At 43.8% G+C, this 23098-nt stretch overlaps 1 protein-coding gene across 2 annotated transcripts in view; it reads right to left on the bottom strand.

The window, feature by feature from the left end:
- Positions 1-862: 862 nt before the first annotated feature.
- The window catches only part of LOC119450030 (nuclear pore complex protein Nup58-like), a 48803-nt gene continuing 26567 nt past the window's right edge, over positions 863-23098 (bottom strand). Inside the window, exons 12-20 of one of the 2 annotated variants that reach the window (XM_049665597.1) lie at positions 21573-21635; positions 20757-20931; positions 18727-18806; positions 14998-15116; positions 13522-13604; positions 10123-10306; positions 6235-6288; positions 5368-5464; positions 863-1123 (exon numbers count right to left, since the gene is read on the bottom strand). In XM_049665597.1, the coding sequence (XP_049521554.1) occupies positions 5370-5464; positions 6235-6288; positions 10123-10306; positions 13522-13604; positions 14998-15116; positions 18727-18806; positions 20757-20931; positions 21573-21635 (853 nt within the window). In that variant the 3' untranslated portion in view covers positions 863-1123; positions 5368-5369. The remainder of the gene's footprint in view (positions 1124-5367; positions 5465-6234; positions 6289-10122; positions 10307-13521; positions 13605-14997; positions 15117-18726; positions 18807-20756; positions 20932-21572; positions 21636-23098) is intronic. The other variant, XM_037713376.2, reaches the window with a different exon arrangement.

Here is a 23098-nt window from a genome sequence, read left to right as displayed (position 1 = left end):
AGATAAAAAGAACTTTGACCAAGACCAAAAAGTTATCCGCCGTAACGGCAGGTGGCTTAGCACAAGCGCTGAGGTGCCTACAGTAATGCACACAAAATTTCCATCATCTGTGATGGTGTTAGCCATGGTCAGCAACGAGGGTGACGTCATGCCGCGACAGTTTTTTGCAGAAGGACTCCGTGTTAATGCTGCCGCGTACGTGGAGGTGCTTACCACCATTGTAAAGCCCTGGATAGAGACTGTTTCGAAAGGAAGACCTTATGTCTTTCAGCAAGGTTCGGCTCCCGCCCGCACCCCCTGCGTTACCCAGGAGTGGCTGGCTGACAACTTCTACGACCACGTCACTCCTAACTTGTGGTATCCTAGTTCTCCAGATTTAAATCAGCTCGACCACTATGTCTGGGGTGTCGTTGAGAGAGGGGCCAACAAACAGCCACATAATAGAAAAGACTCGCTGAAGGCCGCCATTGATGACTCAATGGCCAACATCTCTAAGGACCACCTGATCCGTGCATGCAGCCGTTTCCAAAGCCGAATTGAATCGGTTATTGCTGCGGATGGCGGATTCACTGAGTAATTGTGAAAACAAAACTGTACCAGAAGCATTTCCCAAAGTTTGGTGAATATATGTCTATTTTTGCTGGAGATATTCTTCTCTGCCTGAAGCCAACATTGTGTTGTCAAATACCTCACGCACCCGGTACACTTAGCCCTTCAGAGGTGTAACTAAATGGGATACTACTTCAATGATTATCATTTGAATGAACTTATGAAATGAAACAATTACAAAAATCCCAGTCTGATAGCATTATATTTCATGAGTCAGCAGTTTATATTGTGATTCATCATCCAATAAAATTCATTCAAGTGAGGTTTCACTGTACTTCTTTGTGTGGTAGTACAAAACAAAGTATTTTCAGACAGTAGATAAGTTAACAAAACATGAATTCACATCGTATTTATTGATTAAATATCCTCGAAGTGGAAAAGCACATCCGCAATCGCATGTAAAAAAATTTGAGCTTTTATATCAACGCATCCTATTTCTTGCCCCGTTTATTTCCAGGTGGAGGCTTTTGGAGCTGGAACGTCTGGTTTGCTGAAGAACCATAGATATCAGTGCCTGCAAAATCGATTCGAGCAATCTCCAATCAGAAAATGAGAGATGAACACAGTTTGCATTGAGAACTTTACAAGGAAAGCTACTAGAATTCATTTCAACTACACTAGCCGAATTGTTAGCCCATGCATACCGCATGATGGGGAAAAAATTACTTAAACAGATATTAGAAGACGGACTAAAAGTTTTAAAAGCTGATGCACAAGAAAAGCCTCCCACAGTTGAAAAACGTACACATGAGCTGGTTCACTGTCATGGATATTGCCGCATCACCAGTACTGTGGTGTATTTATCACGTGGTACTAGGCTGCATAGCTACACTTCATTTAATGCATAGCAGGCAACACTGAGGAAGGTACGCGAGTAGTGAAGTCATATAAGTTTCACTTTGCATGTTTTGCCGTGTGGTTGTTTTGCTATGCGACGCTTTGTACGGAATAACTAGGTACAGTCCCAGAAGAAAAAAGATTAGCACAAGTGAGTGGTGGCCGGAGCAGCACTTTCCATTTTCCAAACCAGGGGTGACCGTTAGAAAGCAAGTTGCAATTTTGCCGCTCCGGCCACCAGTCACCTGTGTCGCCTGTCGTGATTTTGCAGCCCCAGCCGCCAGTCACTTGCGCTAATATTTTTCCGCTGGGACTGCACTTCATACATCACAACTTGCTGACGTAAGGTTAGATCAAATCACATATTATTTGTGCACCTTTATGCTTTCACATGCAACAAACTATACTTTGGAAGTGGTGCACTGTGGTCACTGGTCGCAGAAGCGTATCACACCACTCATTTGGTGGTTAAAACTATCAGACCTACGACACCTTCTTGTAATTAATTGTGTCATATTTTGTGTCATAAGCGTATGAGACTGAATGTTACACCAAATTACATGACACATTATATCTCTTTTTTGAAATATCTGAGCAGTGATCTCTAGCCTTTGTAGCCTTGTCTGCTATGTATGAAACAGGGTATAGGCGTTCCTACTAGAACGATGCATTTAGTGCACATCACTTAAGTACAGTGGAATCTCATTGATACAATCTTCACAGGAACTGGAAAATAAAGCGTATCATCCGAAAATCGTATCAACCAACGTATTATCCAACCAAATTGTATTATCGTGGGAAAAAAAAAACATATCATCCTGAAAAACGTATTACGCAGAATCATATTAACGATGTTCCACTGTACTAGCACATTTCAATTTTAGAGAAACCACCAATCTTACAAATCCACCAGTTATGCACTGAGGTAAAAAGGAAATGAAAGGGTGATTAAAGGAGGTAAGCTACTGAAGAAACCAAAAGTCGATAAAATTAAGGCAAGCATGAAGGAATTTAATTGTGTACGGGTGTCATTATTACACTTCTGTGTTGAGATGAGGTAGAAATTAGATGAAAGATGGCAGAACAAAATACAACATACCGCTAGTGAGGTTCAGAACAGCAAGCAGCACATCACTATCTTGTTCTACTTTCTTTCACTGATGTCCAATCTTAACAAATGTAACATTAATGTCCTCCTACACTTCAATTCCTTTACACTTTTCTCAATTTCACTGACAGTTGGCCTCTTCAACAAGTATTGCACAAGTAGCTCAGAAGCACACACCAGGTCACAAAAGCGAGCTGCGTAAGTGCTAGCAAGTTAACGTTTTGTGTTTCCAAGTGCCTATTTAGAAGCCGCTACCACCACTGGCAGCCCCACCAGTTTTTCCCATATTGCTGCATGAATGTGCAGGTAGTACTGACACCATAGCTCAAGAGAGCCCACACCAACTTCACTCAGAGCACAACCACCAAGAGGAAAAGTAGTGACAGTTCTTGTACAAAGATGTTCAAGATGGCCATGTCCCTACAAGATTTCATGACTGTTTGGGTACAAGAAGCTACCACAAAATCTTCTACAGAGGCATCGTGGTGCTAAACTATAAATTACTAGGCTCGTCACATGCAATGTCATTTTAAAACAACTTGTGGAGGCAGAGCTATAAGTGCAGTTTCAGCACCAAGAATCCTTATTGTGCATCACCAACGTACCCTCTCAGCCCTCCTCTCTTTTCCTTGCTCCTACTGCACTCAAAGCTGCACTGCCGTGTCCCTGCGGAACGATGCCTGTGATGTTCCTCTAATACTGAACCAAGCTTTTATGTCAGAATGACCTCCTCATGTGGTGTAACCTTCTGCTGTGCTACCTGACCTTGGAGGCCACATTAGTTTCGTATGCCACCACCAGATGGCACTACCCCCCCCCCCCCCCCCCCACCCTTTTAGCTGTGACGACATGTCTATTCGGCTCCTCCCGGAGGAGGTGCTTAATCACAACACATAAAGAAATTTGGTCGATGGGAATCATGTAAGCGTGTAGAAATATCCACGAAAAGGGGCAAAGATTGTATGAATTCGAAAGAAAGACCAGGTAGGCTTTTGAATAAACTGGAGCCCCCCTCCTGCAAGTAGAAGTAGAATATTAGACTCGGCTGTTCATGACAGCATTGTTCAACTAACTAACTAACCAGGTTTACAACATTAAGGAAAAGCTGCTGGTCATTTAATCAGAATGTTAGAGCATTCAATTTGCCTTTCTTTGGTGAAAAAGAAAATGGGTCAATTGTAAAGAGAAATTAACTGCATTTACATAAACGTGACGGTGGCACGCCACATCACACTTCTAGCACATCGCATCCTTGTAAATGGCTGTAATATGCTGAACGCAAAGCCAGAACAAGATCAGATAGAGAGGGGTAAGTCGTCTCACATGGTGCATGTAAATGATGCCGCATCACATCAACAGAGAGGAAAAATGAGGTGGCTGTTGGTGCGTGCTCTCCTCTATTCACCCTCAAAACACATTCCAGCTGATTTCAGATGCTACTCTGCAATGAGTGATGTGCCACATGGAAATGGTGTCGCTTAGTATTGTTTTGTGTCGTGAAATGATACACCAACGTCAAGCTCATGAAAATGCAGCTAATGAATGCTATTACTACTTGTTGCTGGGCTAGTTGGTCCATACTTCTTGCGGTGGAAGATGCGAAAACATGGAAGGAAACTACTGGAAAAGAAAGAATGTCACTCACAACTAACTTTACTGACAAGACAGGATCTGGCACCTTTTGTAAAAAGCGTACCTGTCTTCTGAATAAAGTTAGTTGCGAGCGATTTTCTTTCCTGTCAAATCGTTTCTTTGCATGTTATCACACCTTTTCAAACACAGTGATGGCTAAAGTTTCTTTTTTTTGCATACTCAGACAACTGTGCCCTTAATTGTCACAAACTACACAATGTTTCCTCATATGTGGACCACTTACATGAAGGCAACATTTCTAAGAGTTGACAGGCCTAGTGCTAGTGTACTTTATAACACAATGTAAACCTTTTCTACTGATAAACAAACAGTTCATTGGCCCCGAGCACAAGCTGTAAATACCGGGTGTTTCAGCGAACACATTCAAAAATTTTTAAAGGTTACCTGTGGAAGATAGCACAGAAGTAGCACTTTTTTAACAAAACATTGCTTCATGCATTGAAGCACAGAAGTAAATGGAACGCCAATGCATTTCTCTGCAAAGTTCGGGAATTAATATCGCAAAACTGGCATCATCCTGAGAATTCATTCCAAGTGGATGTGCCTTGCGAACTCCACGGCTAGAATTTGTAAATTGCAATGCGGGCTTTAATGTAATTCGTTAAAAACTTTATTAGTGAATGCTTGCTAATTAGTCGATTATGCATTTCAAGTTTCTGTGCAAGTAATGTCCACCTCTTCGAGTAGACCAGCTCATGAACTAGAATTGTGCTATCTGCCACAGGCAACCTTCAAAAATTTTTGAAAGTGTTTGCTGAAACACCCTGTATATATGACATTATGGGAATCTAGCACAGGAAAGTTAAGAGGGCATTAGCACCAGTGTTTTGTTTTTCAGTCCTTTCTGAGTCATCAAGCTTTCACTCACAGTAAGACCAACCTCTTTGCTAGCCTACAAGAGTTGTCTACCAATCTAACTTCACGTTTCCAGCATTTCTGACTTAGCAAGGTCATGAATTTTTTGCAAATGTCAGCTTAGCAGAAGCAACCAGGCGTATTACACTGGGCTGCTATGGCCTGTAGTCAAAGCGACATGCTGCACTGCAAGGAGGGCACATGAATGAGAGAGATGTCACCTCATGCAGCTCTTGGCGCAGACAGCCTGGTGTCACACGGAGGAGAAAGTGCAAGGCCGCACGACTAGTGAAACACACTCTTACCGCTATTTACCTAATGGTTTAAATGGGCTCGTCACTCCGAAAATTGACGACGTTCCAAGGCCACCAGTGGTGCCAAAGAAAGTCGAGCTTCCAAAACCTGCATTTCAGAGAACAGGAAGCACGGTGTAGGTCAGGGCAGTGCATCAACAAGCCGCAGCGAGTGCCTTTTCATTTTTTCCTTACTATTTCTTATGAAAGGGCAAAAAATTGTAGCCTCCTGAAACAATCGTTGGCAGAAACAACAGTATGAAAGTATGTAAAATTTGTTAAGAGCACTGTTAGGAGATGCCTAGTACCATATTTGTACCATACCCACAGCCACTGTATAGATGGCCCAACTCTTTTGTCCATTCGAGCAGTCACAAGCAGAACTTGACTGTTCTGTTTTCACATTGCTTACTTGCACCAATCCTCATATTACTATGAATAGCTTTAATGATTAAATTGCATTATAAGTGAATGTAACTTTCCACAGGCCAGCTTGAAAATGGACTGAGCAAAATTTCAGGTATAGCACTAATTCAGTACCAAAGCTAGAAGGTTATTACTGATTCAAAGACCAAAATGAAAAAAATTCATATGGTAAAGAGCAAATTATTCAGAGCAATGGTATTTTTCTTAAACTGTTTAAGTCACTTAATTATATTTTTAAAAGGCATTAAGTTATACAAATATAATGCTAGCCTCATCAAGTTCCTCAATGATTTATGACGCGTTTCTTACTTGCAAATGGCAAAGATGTAGTGTTATGCAACAGTTCAGATCTCAGGTCAGAAGCTGTTTAACACAAAATATGACTTCACTGCACAAAAAGTGCAACATCTACACCAATACAATTAAAAATTACGGCAAAATAGACAAACTTGCCTCCCGTTGTGCCCAAAGGTGGCTGAGTGCCAAAGGAGCCCACCATTCCACTGTCTGTGAATAGAAAAAACAATATGCTTTGATACAGTCACCAAATGTTTCCCACTTGCTACTTGAATGTGCTCATACAAATTCATAAAGCAGTGGCAACTCAACGGGTGATGAAATATCAACTGGCAAAGAATATAATTGAAAAATCTACGGGACTATGCATAGCCCGAATGCATAATTGCAGTTCAAGCACGAAAGAAGGGTACCAGCACGAACATTACTGATGCCCTCCAATCTGTAGCCATGACATAAGAGCTAAGAAACTGGCGCGGAGTTAACTGGCATCCCTTGTCCCTATCTGATATTCAGTAAAAACTCACCAATGCATATGATCATACTATATTTAAATTTACACAATTCAGATCATACGTTTTCCAGGATAACACTATTATTTCTCATTTCTATCTCTTCATAACACATTAAAGAGGTTGTGCAAGAGTGCCATGGTTAATTAAAATATGAACAAGTTGGAGCAAACTAGAATGCATTCTTTCATTGTCACTTTCACCAATTCGTGCTGCGTCATGACTTTGGCTGGTACTCTTAGCGTGAGGTCTATACCACCTCTGGTGACCGAATAAGTAGCGATGCAAGATCATGCTTTCGAGTTAAAGCTTGCAAAAGGTGTTCTACTTTGTAGTTTCTTGTTTGCATTTCATTTGTCCACAACTGTACATGCCCATTTGCATGATGAGGCTTACACATGGTACCAATACCATAACATGAGTTAGCACAAAGAGGGTTTGTAGACAAGAGCAAGACATCACATTTTTTCCATGTAACGCCCAACTGTCAATGGGAGCAGTTGCACACCTGAAAAATGCAGTGAAACTTCAATGCAACAAAGTTATATTTTCAGCAATGCACTTTGCTAAGTCACAAATTTTGTGAAGTTGAGGTTTCTGTGTTTAGGCAGTAAAAGTTGCTTTACAGGTTTCTAGAACAGTCCTGGTGGACAGCATTCTGTCAGCAATTATGATCAAATACTGCGAGAAATATGACCAATAATTACGAGATACAAAACACTGGCGCATGCAGTTGAAATTGCGTAGAGAGCAAAGGTTTGACGCAGACTGCACCCTCTGCTAGTGGATACCACTGCATACATGGCACCATACGTACATGTGTACCATTATCATTACGGCCTGCCAATGCTATGCCACCATTTTGTTTGTTTACAAAGATGTGGTGATATACAAAGCCAAGATTGACACAATGCCATTCATAATGTAATTCAAAATATTTGTTTTTGATGACGACAACATGGTATGGTGACACCAAGGCAACATGCTACCGTTCGTCATTGCCGAGGCACTCATAAGCTCACTTCCAGGTGGCATTTTCATGTTCCAGCTGACCGCTGGTATATTTGGAAGCACATCTGTGACAATGAGTGCATGAATGGGTCATACCCCATACAATTCCCAAACTCACATGCCAGATTGCAAAGTGGTATATTCCATCCTGCACTTAACGGTCAGTCTTCCACCACTCACCAGCAAATGATGGATTATGAATTAGGCAAAACTCTGGTACATGCATACAATATTTTTATTTATTTATTTATTTGCAATACTGCCAGTATTGTGGACCTTATCAGATCGACACTTTAGAACAAAAATTACTTCACTAAATCACAGGACACGATGCATGATGTCTAATAGGACTAAGATTAGGAATTGAAAAAGGGTTGTTTTTCGCTAAATTGAGGTTCAACTGTATTCAGCCAAATAATGATGACGGAAAATAAATTATAAATAAATAATATGTATGTAAATAAATAAAATAAAATATGTATATTATCTTCTGCCAGGACTTTCCCCTTTTTGACTTTCCCCTTTTTGGAATTCCCATAAAAGGACAGGCTCCTGCAATGTTTTGTTTTCATAAATGTGCTGTAACACAATGCTGTACACGTGCACTTAAAACACCTGAGCCCTTTTGCTTGGCCGCAGTATGAATGAATTGTGAATGGCGGTGGCCCAGCATAAGTGATGTTTTGAGGCACACTCTGGCCCACAAGCATGCTAACACAAAAATTGCCCTAACATGAGGCTTGTGAACAAATTGACAATCTCTCAGTGGATGTTCTTTCTTGTGACTAAAGAGCAACTGGTACAGGAAAGGCAAAAGCAACAGGCCAACGGTTGAACATTACTGTTAATAATATTATTGTTGCTGTTGTTAATATTACTGTTGTTAATATTCCCGGGGCTGTTTTTGTTTGTATTCCCGGCACAGCTTTACTGCATTACTGCGTTTGTTTTTGACTGCCACCCCGCGCCGGCCCGAGCGGCCATTTTGACTTTTCTCTTGGCTTGGTTTGACGATGTGGCCGCCCAAAGTGCCGGGGGCGACAATGCCTTCCGCCAGCAAAAGTATGGCCCTTGGATCCGTATTTGCTTGATGGTGTCCAACGCGTTGTGGCTAAAATTGGTTTTGCGAATTCCGTATCTAGGGTACGGCCACGCTAAATAAAGGCCACCGTGGCACGTGCGTCTGTAAGATCTCCCGGCTCTACCGCAGCGCTGTTGTTTCATGAGATCACATTGAAAACCCGGCGCGGACCGGCACGTTCGGGTTTATGGCTCCGTGAGCATATTGGTTCTTAACGCGGCATTTCTTCGCGCGGCACACCGCAAGACCACGGCAGATAACTTGAGTCGCCGCGCGCTTCTGATTAAGTGGTGTCTAAATCGCGCGCACAAGGTTCTCTTATGCTCAAAATAAACTCCACACTGCATTGGATATATAAAGGAAATGCTCAACCTGACAGCTTCTGCAAACATTCTGTGTAGTAAAAGGACCATGAAACAACAACGAAACCCGTGACCTCACACAACAGCACCATTAGTACCATGTATATCTGGCAACAACTGTGCTTGTTTTTTTATAAAGTGAATGCAAGCGCATCAAGCAAAGTCGCTGGGCCACAGTGTCCGAGATCATTGTATAGCATGTTAATCATGGATGCCAAGCGCATGATGAGACGGCTTGTACTCCATTTACAGGTGGTGTGAATATACAGAATGTGCACATTATCCTGTCAAATGCTTAAACAAGGAGTAAAACTCATCCTATGCGTTGTGAATCTTGTCCTCATCATTTTGTGCTATAATTCATTCTAGTATAACCCTTTAAGGATGGTAAAGAAAAAAATCTTGCAAAAATGACGAAATAATTTTTCAGACTGATGATCATATAAAGCAAGACCACATGAAAAATTTCTGTCAGAAAGATGAACTTTACTAGGAAAACAATTTTTTTTACACTAACTAAAGTGGGCTTCACTGCATACATGTTAGTGTATGCTAGTGTTTGCTCCCAACATCATGTCCAAATGATTCTGATGATCATATAAAACAAGACTATGGCAAAAATTTATCAGAAAAGTGAAGCTTACTAAGAAAAAGAAATTTTGCAGTATTATAACAAAGATGAGCTTCACTGCACAGAAGTGAGTCTACGCTCCCAACAGCTCCTTGTGCCACCTGAAGTTATTTACGACAAGCACAAAATAAAGCGCAAAGCACAAATAAAGCGCAAATAAAGCCCAAAGAAGCGCAGAGCAACACAGGAGCTCAAGTCTCCTTCAGGCCTGCACAAACAATAAAAAAAGCGCTGGATGAGCTGGCAAGTTTTTGCACGCCGAGCTGAATTCATCTGCCATCCTTAAGAGGTTAATTCAAACATTTTGATTTTGTTGTAGAGAACATAAAATAACACCAAGCGTACCCTAGCGAACTTTGCATTTACAGTAGTTTGCTGCATCCCACAATCCAAAACATACATTGATTCTGTGGTGCAGTTCGAGTCCAGCTCTGCACTGTCCCTTACCTGCAAAAGTTGGCTGTCCCACCCGTGCCAAAGCTGATGCCATGGCAAGTGCAGCGTCACTTTTAGTACTGGAAAATGGAGTGGGGCCCAGAGTAACAGCTGTTGTGATGGTACCAACAGTGCCGCCTTGCGACTTGCCAGGAAGCCCAGTAATTTTCCCAGAGCTTAGCTCATCTTTCCGCCGCTAGAAATAAGCCAGAAGAGAACAAAAAACACTTAAAGGGTCTGTTAATAACATTGCTGAGCACGCAAAAACTATATTAAGCTCGTTCAGTACCACTGAAGAGCTGGGTTCAGTCCACACATTTCTGGTAAAAAAGGCCAAGGACAAGCTCAGACAACACTTTTTATTTGCTTGCAATTTTCTCTGTCCCACTGAACTAAAAAAAAAAAATTCTTGTATAGTGCAGTAAAGCTTCACTTTTGTAACAAGTGGCCGAAATATTGTATAAATAAATGCTGCAATTACTGTTTATATATATTTTTTTTCATAAAGGATTCAACAGTAAAAAAAAAGAATTGTCCCTTTCAGGGCACTATTCATGATGACAGAGTGGCACGGAAGAGGCTAAACGCAAAGAGCATCACCCAACACGACCTTCCCACAAAAATTTTATTGCAGCATGCCATGTTAAATGGAGCTCTCCTACTGTACCCAAATATACCTAATTCAATCCAGGGAGTCTGTTCCTTTTTATTCTCCACATGAAAAGTGACTGCACAGGATCCTGCCAAAGACAGCAGCAATGGCAGTAACGAGGCAGAAGTCAGGTCATTCAGCATGTTGTCACTATCCGTACACCTGCTTCACTCTCTAAGGCTTGCTCACCAGCACCACTAGAGCATACTTTTTCACTGGTGCCACTGAGCCCTATTTGTTCAAACATGGTACTGAGTGCTGCGCTCTTTATCAGTGTTTAAAAAGCAGCCGACAGATTAATGGGTTACATTGCTAAGTGTCGGTGGGCCCCAAGCACAATCCAAACATCCTGCTTTAGTGCCGGCGTAATAAATGAGAGGGGTCACATTTGACCTTCAGTGGGTCCTTTTCCATTTGTTTATTTAAAGCAACATAAGCCGCTGCTGCGACCGGATTCAGTTACACATGCAAGGCAACACTGTCTGCTACAATTGAATCTTCATACCTGTCCTCTCTCCATAAAAGCTACTGTGCTCTACTGTGGTGTTATAATGTGACACAGTAATCCAATGGGTACATCCACATTTGAGATATCAATACAGTCGAATCCACTTATCAACGACACCGGTTTTAACAATATATCAGTTATAACAATGAGATGCTGCTGCACCGTCAACTTTTGTATGTTTTCTATGGTGAAATAATCCGTTTACTACAATGCCCCCAGGCCGCATTACTGGTTATAACGATGATTATAATGATGAAGTCTGGCCTCTGGGTGTTCGTGCCGAAAGGTAATGGAATGCAAAATCCTTGAAAAGAAAAAAGAAAAGAAATTCGAGCTGCTGCACGCCACTGCGCTGTTTTCCAGCCTTCTCCACATTGCCAGCCTCATGCACCTCTCTCCTGTCACCCTGCCACCCCTCTGAAACACGAACAGACCGCGCCAACTGTGCTGATAGCCCTGATAGCGCTGCGGCGCGACGCTCCGCAGGGAGGGTACAGAGGGGGGAGAAGTTTACTCCGCACTACACGAGCGAGCGCCCACCGAGCCGCAAGGCTAGGGGTAGGGAAGGGGAGAGGCCACATACTATGCCGCGCGCTCCTGCCTGAGCAGTTGTATCTTGAAAGCTATCTGCGGCGGGGGCAGAGTCCTTCGTCCCTGCGCTGTGTTTTTGCGGCTTAGTTTGCGTTGATGTGAGCGACTGGACGAAGGCCAATTCGCTAGCTGCTGCTGCCGCGCATACTGCATACTCACTACAGCGTTTTGACAGCGAGTTTCCACGGTCATTGAGTGAAATGTGTTTATGTTTGCTTGTGCGCGCATGACACCATGCTTGTTAATTCAGTTAGTATGCCTATATTTGCAAGTTTATACAGCCGATAAAGCTACTATCCTTACTTCGTATAGCTGTCTACTAGTTTGCCATCACAATCGATGCTGCGCCTTTCGAGCAAAACTGCGACTATTTTTTCTTTTTTTGTAAAGTCCCCTTTTGAGGCCACCAAGGTGATGCCATGGTGGAGCTCGCATGTCACTTGCCACCCGTGACCCCGCTTTGTAGTTGTTATAGCAGTGCCATTCTTGAACGCCGACAGCCGCGTCTTGTTACACGCGCTCGGAGTGTGGGGGAAGCAGAGTTGAACAGTTTAATGAGTCAACACAATCAGCAGCCGGATGGAGGAAGGTGATGGGGAGGGGCACTGGCCTCCCCACCTTTATAGTTTTCTCACAACAGCTATGCCATCCCTTTATTTTGATTTTTTTCGTGCAACCCGGTTATAACAATTATAGGTTATAACAATAGAATTTTCGTGGCACTTGAGTATTGTTATAAGTGGGTTCAAGCTGTAGTAATAAAGGCAGGTAAAAGTGAAACATGGCATTGCTGCATTTGTGCAAGTGGCACCATTTACAGGGTTTGCAAAGAATGCACAGAGTTGACTCATACGTTCACAAGGGCTTCCTCAAACTATTAGAGGGGCCCTGAACCACCCCTCGGGCTTCGTGAAATAACATGGTCCGTGGGTAGCATACACTGCTGTGAACACCTAAGCCAAGTTTTGCTGTCGTACACGGTGCGTGGAGCGCACAAGAAGAGCACAAAGTCACCTTTCTCTCAAACCATCTCGTTTCAATAGAAGCCATGATCCTCACTCTTTTCTGCGTGCTTCATTTCGTAATAAAACATATTCCAATATGCGGCGCTGCTACTGGTTGCTGCGGTCAGCTACACTGAGGCCGCCCCGGGGTGCCGCCACGAGTCCACTGGCTAAGCGCACTGCGGCTCACTGAGGACAACCGCGTTTGGCTTATGTTTAGCGCATCGTAGGCACCAAAATCAGAAGTCGTGGCGTCTACGTTAACATCCAAAATGAAATTTGAACTGCGCGCCACGGTGACATTTCGAAGGCGGAGGGTTGTGTCCACGCCCCACCTCGCCGTAGCCTTCGCAGTGCAAGGCATTGAAGAAGGAAGGGGAGCACAGCGGAGGCCATGTTTGATTGCCAATAACTACGCTCCTGCTGAACGCATTGAAGCACTTTTTGCGGCAAAGTATTTCTGAAATAGCCTATTTTCCCTTCAAATGTATTTCCCTACTTTGATAAAAAGTGGTTCAGGGCCCCTTTAAATTACACTTAAATGCTGCCATCAAATCATTTCTGGGTCCCTATAACAATTTGCTGTTATGAGCCAGAATGTGCAAGCAAGTCAGCTGAGACACACACATGCTGCGATGCTTGAAGAAATGTCTTACCTGTATGTTTTCATGTATGCTTTGTAACTGTGCAGCCAAGGACACAAAAGCTGCATGCAGCTTTTTCACTGTAATTGTCAACTCTAAGAAATAAAACAAAAGAACAGTTAACACTGAACAACAGCAGGGCATACAACTCAGTTCTCATAAGTAATGGCACTTGTCCAATACTAGGCAATGAAACACAAATCAATTCGAAATATCCCCTGATAATTTGAAATCTCTTAATTCAAACTGACGGATAATTCGAACTGCTCTGTTGGTCCATGCTAAGTCCTATGTATTTGAATATATAAAAACTCCCGTGAATTCGAACTCCAATAACTGCGCAACGGTTATTTCAAACAAAAATTCTCACTCCCATGGACCGCTTTTCGAACAAACCTGAGCTAAAGGCAAAGTTTTGATGCATCGCTACCTACTGTAATGTCGCGTGCTGTAAAAATGATGAGGAAAGAGGCACCGGAACAAGCAGAGAGGCACGTGCCCTCCACCATCCAGCTTAAAAAGGAGCAGAAAGGAGCCACGCAGCGAGCGTGCACGTGATCGTGTTACCGCACGACTGCTCACCTCGATCACATCATTTCCAACATTGGACACATTAAGCCATCATCCTTCTGAGCTCACTCTCGTGCGTTTTCCCTTGCACCTAGAGCAAACGGTACGGGAAGCGTGATCTTATCGCACTTCGAGCGTATACGGAACCTCGGCTTCTTCTGGCACATGTTGTTGCACGCTGATGGGGCAAAGATAAGATGTTTTTCAATGCGAGTCCAGTGACTCGCATTGGTTCTGCGCGCTGTACTGCTCAATTGTTTGTGCAATATATTTAAAGGGGCTCTCCTTAGTTCGAACTGCGTCTTGTTAGAATAAATTTCTGGTCCCCTTGGAGTTAGAATTGACGAGATTCTACTGTATTTGCACATTTCACAAGTAGTACCTCATGAAGCATGTGCATTTGCAACATGAAAGGACTGTGCACTTACATTATTTATTGTTTCTGGAGGGCAAAAGTAACACACAATTTTTTGGGCAGTTCTTGAATGCAAGCAGTTTTTGATGTCTGGAAACTCTTCACTCACAACATCAGAAGTTTTTTTTTTTTTTTTTAAATCCTGGCTAACTCAGTATAAGTCAGAACACATGGCATCTCTATTGCCAAACAAACAACCTGCTTCCAAAAAAAATACAAGTATTATGCCACAGTTTTGCATGCAATAGCAGATGACATACTAATTGAGATGCTAAACAAGGCAGGTACACAGGAGACAAGATGGAAACTCGGAAGTGACCAACAGTGGTCGAACAAGGGATGCTGCTAGAGCCAACATTTCGACAAAGGGTTTTGCATTTGTCCCTGAAACGTTGGCTGTTGATTGAAATGCTAGTGCTTAGAGGACCCACACACCATAACACATTTCGAGAGTGCAAAGGCTGACACGAATAATGCTTGATGAAAAGCCGAAGACTGGATACCTTCTGGTGTGAATTTCGATGCACTTGAAAGGGATGCAAAGTGCTGCTCCAACTCCTCAATTTGACCCTTGTACAACTTCATCTGCTGGTTGAAGTTTTCTACAAGCTTCTGGAAATACCTACAGCAGGACGAACACTTTTAACAAAACATTTCCTACAGCAACCTGTCTTGCATAACTGGCCAAACAGTTTGCAAGGTCTGTTTGCAGCTCAAAAGGCATCACCAACAGTGACGCAGGGGTGCGATTTTATAGCCATGTCTTTCCCCATTGCTAATGCCTTTCGGCACTTTTCGCATTCCTGAGTGGTCAAAGCGATGCTCCACCTGGGGCAGAGTGTTGCTTTGACCACTTACGAAAGCAAAAGGCATTAACATAGGGAAAAGGCACCCCTACAAAATTGCGGCCCAGAGTATTTAGCTCAGGGCCAACTACAACTTTTTACATGTTCAAGTAGTTGCAAACACAGAAATGCGTTTATGAGGCAACTGCTACACCGATTTGAATTAAATTTATTGTATTTGAGAGATAAAGTTAAGTTCTAGTTACTCTAAGTAGCAGATACTTGATTTATGGCTTGGAATTTTTTACAACTGTCCCAGAAAACTGATAAGTTTATAAACAATTGAGGCACAATGTTTACAAATTCGTAAGTCCGACACGAAAAACATATATCGCAGTTCTGTAAACTACATTTGTTTGAGCATCTAAAGTGGACAAATTTTACGCACAAGTTTACAGCTTACATGAAATTGTTACGATGTTTACAAGGGTTTTGCAAATGTCCAACTCACAAACAGGTAGTAATATTTCAGAATGATGTACAATCCACCAATTCTGTTTGCTTCACATGTATTATTAGGTGCAGTTTACAGAATTGTGATATTGTTTGTCATTGCTGAGTTACAGAGTTGTAAACTTGATAGTTGAGATTTTTTTCAATTTAACAATTTTTATGTAAAAAATTGACTGCCTAAATTAAAAAATTGCATCCTATAGTCAACAAATTTTAAGTTTTCCTTTTATTTGCAACAAACCTCATTGCAACAAATTCTATGCAGTGTTTGCTGAGAAAAACAATTTCTCTGTTCCCATGTATTTAGATGGGAGTGGCCGAGCTAGAGCTTCCTCTTAAGACTGTACAGTGATGTCTCTTTTTTTTTTTTTTCTTTTGCTAGTGTAAAATGTAAAAAAAAAATTTGGTCATGCCACATAAGTAACAATAAAAATGTGAAGTTCGGGGGTCAATACAAGAAAGCAAGGTAGGCAAAGAAATACTAATAGCTTGCAACAACCTCATAAGCATGACAGTTTGGATTTACAGTACTGGAGAAGCGTGGTGGAGGTAACTTAGCAGGTGCCCCCGTGCTTAACGTCTGCACATCTAGGAACCTAAATCTGACCCACCACATACTAAAACCATAGCATGCACGGGTGCCGTGCACTGGTATTTTGTAGCCCCGGTTCAGTTCATTTTAAATTCGTTTCGTCTTCAGTCATTGGCTCACAAACTGGCTATAGTCACACCGTCACCACCAGAATTGGCCGCTCAGCACCATGAACACTAAAGAAAGAAGGAAAAATGACATGGCTCATTACAATATATGGGCCCTGGATGCATGACTCATTTAAGCACGAGGCCTCAGAGAGATTACACCGCATATATGTGTACCATAGTTTCCAGCTTCTAGTACAGTTAAACCTGCTTATAACGAACCTCCATATAACGAATTCCTGGATATAACGAAGTTTTTCGATTCCCCACCGTTACTCCATAGAAGCACATGTATTTGAGACCTCTACGTAACGAAGTGGCAGCGGGAGACCCCCTCGATATAACGAATTTCCCCCTCCGACCACCTAGAGATTTCGCCCCAAATTTTGTCATTTTTGCGCGAGCAGCAACCGGAAGCACCTTCTCCGCCGCGATGGAATGCGAAGCGAGCGCACGTGTGCGTGCGCGCGTGTGCGAGGCGGCCCTGCATCCCTCGACCCGGCGATCTTGCCGCTGCGGGCGTGACCTTTCCCCCTCCCTTCATTCAAATCTGATCCTGCCGCTTGCTGCAGCTGGCCTAGCCCGCCAATCCGGCACTCTCTCCTTTTCCAACTGATGTTGCCGACGCGCTGGTACACGCTGTGGCACATCAGACTCGATGAGCGCGGACACGCGCTGTCAATTTAAACGCTGGTGGCTGGTGGCGTGTGGAAGCACCACTGGAGAAGCGAGCGAAGTGACCTTCGTGCTGTTGTCTATCGCTTCAACGCAAACTGAGCGCCGAGAACACACAGCACGGAGAAAGCTACGAGCCGCCGATGCACCTACACTATAATGCTAGACTCTGCCCCAACGCAGATCGCTTTCAAGATACGGCCTGCGCGGCCGCGCGCCGGCCCGCTATCCCTCCCCCCTCGCTTCCTCGCCGGTGCCTCGAGCGCAACGGAAGAAGGCGCGCTTCCTCCCTGCTTTTCTTGTGCGCGCGAGATTTAGACGCGATCGTCGGCTCCCCTCGCACGTTCTCACTCGCACACACAGCATACGGTGCGCGGCGACTGCGTTATCGCCCGTGGACTTTGGGGTACGGCCACGCTAGCGGCAAAAACATGCAGCAAAAACGCGCAGCAAAAACGCGCGTCAGAAACGCGCGGCAACGCGTCATGCCGCGCGCGGCAAAAGCGGCAGGAATCGGGGGTCTTGCGGCGTGCCGCGCGAAATGGGTTCTGCAGCAAATGCCGCGTGCCGCGAGATGAAGAACCAATCAAGAGCGACGAGGGTGACATCACGGAGCCATCACAACCGGAACGCCGCCGGTGCGAGAGCGCTCGCGGTGTTGCTCGCCCGTAGCGCGAGAGATCTTATCGCGCTGCCGCGCGGCGAGACGCGCGTGCCACGGTGGCCTCGTGGCAAGGCGCTGACGCGCGGCAACTTGCCGCTCGCTGCATGACTCGCGCGTTTTTTGCCGCTAGCGTGGCCGTACCCTTATATACGGAATATCTAGGAGCCAAACCAATTTTAGGGCCACAACGCGTCATGGACACCATCTTTATATAGCAAATACGGATCTCAAGGGCCATACTTTTGCTGGCGGAAACTGAAAATACGTCATAGTAGTCGCCCCCGGCACTTTGGGTGGTCAATGCCATCGTCAAGCCACCAAGCCAAGCGACATGAAAAGTAAAAATGGCCGCTCGGGCCGGCGCAGGCTGGCAGTTCGCGACGTATGATGCGGGAACGGTCCCACAGTTGCGACGCAACAGCGGGGTTACCAATGCATTGAGTTGTATGGGAGCTGTGCCGGGACCTGTCGAAAACGACGTAACAGCCGGGAAAACGCAGCCCCCGGGGAACGTAACAGTGAGGTTCTACTGTAACACTATACGACGCTACGACGCCATCGTGACGCTCGCTCTTCGTTTCCGATGCCTCGCGCTTGTGCGAAACGACACGCGTCCACGCATCCGGTACCTGGTGTGACATTCCGAGGATGAGTGCTTCGACGAAAACGGAAAACGGGTGCGCGTTACAATTGAGGGCGCGTTAGAATCGAGTAAATACGGTAAACGTTTATTTTTCGAATTTTCGTGCCGAACTTGCATATAACGAAATCCTCTTTATAACGAAGTTTTTCGGGAATTTGTCAATTTCGTTATATCCAGGTTTAACTGTAGTTACTACATACATGCAGTTATCACTGCATGTACGTGCATTCAAGCTGATGGGGCAAAAACTTACAAGTTAGGTGCTGTATTTTCATACTGCAAGGACATTGGTGTCTCCTTGGTGTGGTGAGCAATCTCTGCATTCTTCAAGTCCTGAAGGGGGAGCCAAGAAAGCAAATTAATTACATTCAATAACTGATGTAGTAGCCAAACCAACTGGCATGAAGTAGCTAACAGAGAGAGAGAAATGGAAAGAATAAGGAAAAATGAGGACGTTGTTAGTCTCACATCTGATATTTCAAGAGAACAGTGATTTTACCCTTTAAAAGTCACCTTGCTTTTTTTTTTTTTTACATAATGCATGCCCACACAGATGGCTTTATTGATAATCTAAAACATGACGAAAGAACTTACTTTTTCAAGGATATGTTAAAATTTATTGACGGTAGTAATTCGGCCTTAGAAATTATTTATTTACAGCTAAAGAAATAAATAAAATAAATAACATAATTCTACTGGGACACAGTGCCCATACCTGGTACAGAATTAGACTTCAAGTAGATGCCATATAAGACTATGATGGACTTAAACAAGCCATGCAAAACTTTAGAAAGTCGTGAAACGTATTTGCCATTAAGAGGACTATTATAGCAAAAATTGCGAGCAATTAGTATTTGAATGCATTCTGTAAAAGCGGAGTTATCGGCAATCAAAGATCACCTTCCATCACCTAAGCGGTGCTCCTGCTCCCTTCTTCTATGGCTTGCACTCTGAAGATTATGCTGGAGAGGGGCAATGCCTGCAATGCTCTGCCCGTTGCTAGTCACTGTGGCACATAGTTTAATTTTTGTTTCAGATGTTCACATTTATGCCACCACTTTCACTTTTAGCGCTTATGACTCAGTAACCTCAGAAGCTGCCCCTCAACTTACGGTTAAGTTACTATATATAGTTTATATGCTTCCATGGTGAGCACTATCCCTCTAGTTGTGGTGTTAAAACGTGTTCAAAGAAACTGCATAGGCTTTTCCCCATGGACAGCTTCCATAGTGTGCCGCACCAGTGGTCATGCAGGCTTGCAGGCTGGGTTGTGCTGTTTATGCGATGAATTATATACTCCATTATGCAACAACAGCTAAAGCAATTGATGGCTGACATGGGCTTAGACCCGTACGCCAATGCGCCACTACACAAAGCAATGCGGAGAAGTGTTTCATGCGTAATCGGCAGCACAGAAGCATCGGCCACAAATATAGTTGCCCTATCGCTGTTGGGACCCAGGTAGTCCGATGCACACTACTCAGGCTGGCCGAAGCTGCGTGTCTTGGGGAAACTGATGCATTGCATTTGTTTTGCTACCACCACCGTTGCAGCCAAGTGCAAGGTAGCTTCGCAGTTTCCGGTTCATCTCGAGCAAGGTGTCTTGTGAGGTACATTCCACAAAACTTCAAGAACTACAAACACGACAAATGCAGTGTTCACTCTGTGCGTCTTCTAACAACACAAGTAAAAGGACGAATCATGAATGTTCTGCTTATATGCTTTATCTTTATACATTTCCAAGCAATCATATCTTTTTAAACAAATGAAGGCAATAAGTTTCTGCGTGCATACATAATCACTGCAAATTGTTGCACTTACAGCGCAATATTCTGCAAAGAGTGATCAATCTGCAAAGTTTAGGAAAATCCACATAGTATCTATAATTATCATGCTGGCTGAAACCACCAAACTTGCAGCTCCGGTAGACATAGCAACAAAGTTTCCTTTATTAATTTTTGTAAGAAGCCTTATGACTACAACAATGCATGCTGATGCAGAACTACCAGCCCCCCCTTTATTTGGTGTATCACCCTGTGCTGCATGTCGATAGAAAGGCTATTTCCTTCCTGGAAAAGCACAACGATAGAGTGCTGACGCACTCATTTTTTAGTTTCCGCACAGCCATGGCTTTGTGTCCAGCCCGGCGTTTTAGGCAAAACTTTCTGTCTTCTCGTGAGCTAGTTACGAGCTTTTAAATTAACTAACTAGCCAGACTGCAAAGCCTACTGGGGGAAAAAAGAAGTAAGCAGCAATAAAATGAAGCTTGATCGCGGCACCAACCTCCGAGGTCTCACGTTTGAGGCGCTCAACAGCCACGGAATTCCGCTGGATGCCGTTCTCCACAGTGGAGAGCAACTGCCGCAGGGCTACCGTTTCCTCCTGCACCTTGGTTATAGTTTGAGAGGGTATCCTGAAGATCTCCTCGCGCACTTCCTTCTGCTCGGTCACATATTTTCTGCAGAACATGCGTGAAAACCAGGTCACATCACTTTTGAACATGTACACCATGAGAAACAAACAGCATAAAATGCTTAACCAACCGGGGGAAAAAAAAAATGAAGAGCTATTCTGGAAGCAACACCACAATGTCTGAAGTTATCGAATTCAATTTATAGATCAGAAAGTTTAGCTTGAGGCGAGCATGTTCATATGCATACATCTGTGCACCTCTGGTTTCTTTACTTAAGCACCTCAATATGCTTCTTCTGACTTCACATGGTGCAGACTATAGAAGGGCTAAGTATGCACCGAGAGACACTCATTTACAATGGCTGGTTAGGAAGAAATCTCTTCATAGAGGAAATGCCAGAAAAACAATACTACCACTCTTTTTCCTTTTCACTTAAGCTGCAGCAAGACTATCTGTGACAGTCCCATGTGTTATCTTCTATGCTACTCATAATAGTGCATATTAGACATGTACAAACTATGAATATATTTAATGTTTTTCTTCGCATGCTTATGCACATTGAGTGCAGGCATTCCAAGCACATCAGATAGAGCAGTAGCTAACGTCTGAGCACATGCAACAGAACAAAGGTGTTACTGCTAGTCCATTACAATATGCAGAGCAGAAATGGCTTTGTACAAACTTACTTGAAGGCCTCAACAGTCTCCACAATTGGTTGGGGTAAGCTCTCTTCCTTCACCGTCTTGTCACTGGAGATGAAAAGGGGCATGAAATGTATTAAGTCATCTTTATGTAATGAATTGAAATACTTCATGTGGACATAAAAGAAAACAGTACAGTTGACTTCTATTAATTCAACCGCCCAGTAGCCAGACTTGAAGCATTCCAGTTGGCCAGAACGTTGACTTCAGAAACTACTGCGGCATGCTGCCATTCTGCGAAGGCCTCGGACATCATGGTCTTGGCATAACGACTGCATGTCAGCCACACAAGTGTTGTTAAATAACGGTATCTATGTCACTTCGGGCGAAAAAAATTAAATGTTTGAAAGGTAGAACGTCACCGCTAACCGTTATCGGCAATCGGCAACACGTAAATGAAGTGTTGCTGAACCATGATCTTCAGATAACAGCATAGTAACTGCCGATCCTTTGCAACATTGCGTGGCGGCAGCTCGCAGACTTGGGCCATGTCAATATCGTCAGCAATGACGGGAACACTTGAGCAGCCGTTGTTCCCATGGTGGAAGGACATAGATGGTCGTTCCAAATTGTTGATATAGGCATAATGCACCTGGTGCCGCACGGCCGAATTTTCCTTTGACCTCTTTATACGCTGAGCGGGTTTAAAGCGTTCATTGTAACAGTACGGCGATTTAAAGAATGCTCGTTATATCTGGAAGCAGTTTCACTGGCACGTTCGGAAACTCGTAAATGCACTGAAATGTGGCCATTATAACCAATAGATCATTATATCAGGTATCGTTATAAGTGGGTTCGACTGTATTGACAAAAGCTTGCAGAACGGATAGGTAGGAGTGGGACAGTCTCCTACTCCTTCCTCCACTTAGCTGTCCCAATCTTCCCAAGAGCACAGGACAGAGCAAAATATTTTTTCCCATGGAACAGTCACTGATTAAGCGTAAGAGTGCGGTGGCAGAAAACAGTCCATAAATGCATGTGTCCGAGATTTTTTTTTTTTAACAGCGAAGCTGTTTAAGCCAGCCGTAATTTGTGCGTGTGCCACGAAATTATCATCATCAGCATTGGCTCAAGCGTCTTCCGCAGTTTAAGCCAGCCGTAATTTGTGCCTGTGCCACGAAATCATCATCATCGGCATTGGCTCAAGTGTCGTCTTCCGCAGTTTAAGCTAGCCGTAATTTGTGCGTATGGCACAAAACTGCCGCGTCGTAGCCATGGAAACCAGGCGACGTCACACAGACACGGCTCCGCCGAGCTCCCGCCAGCTGCGCGCTACTGCGCATGCACCGTGACGTCTTCCTGGCGCGTCTGCGCTCGCCGCCCAAAAGAAAGAAAGAAATAAAACAAAGTGAACATTCTTGGCAAGGCAGGATTCGAACCCGGGTACCCACGGTCCGAAGGCGAGCGTCATAACCCCGGCGCTATACACCCACGCTTCCAGAACGTGCATTTATGGGAACCATATGGTTGCATTGTGCTGACGATTGCAACACAACTTCCTTTGGGAGAGA

The sequence above is a fragment of the Dermacentor silvarum genome, chromosome 4 (assembly GCF_013339745.2).
Source record: "Dermacentor silvarum isolate Dsil-2018 chromosome 4, BIME_Dsil_1.4, whole genome shotgun sequence".
Classification (NCBI taxonomy): Eukaryota; Metazoa; Arthropoda; class Arachnida; order Ixodida; family Ixodidae; genus Dermacentor; species Dermacentor silvarum.
This window is presented reverse-complemented; position numbering and strand designations above follow the sequence as displayed.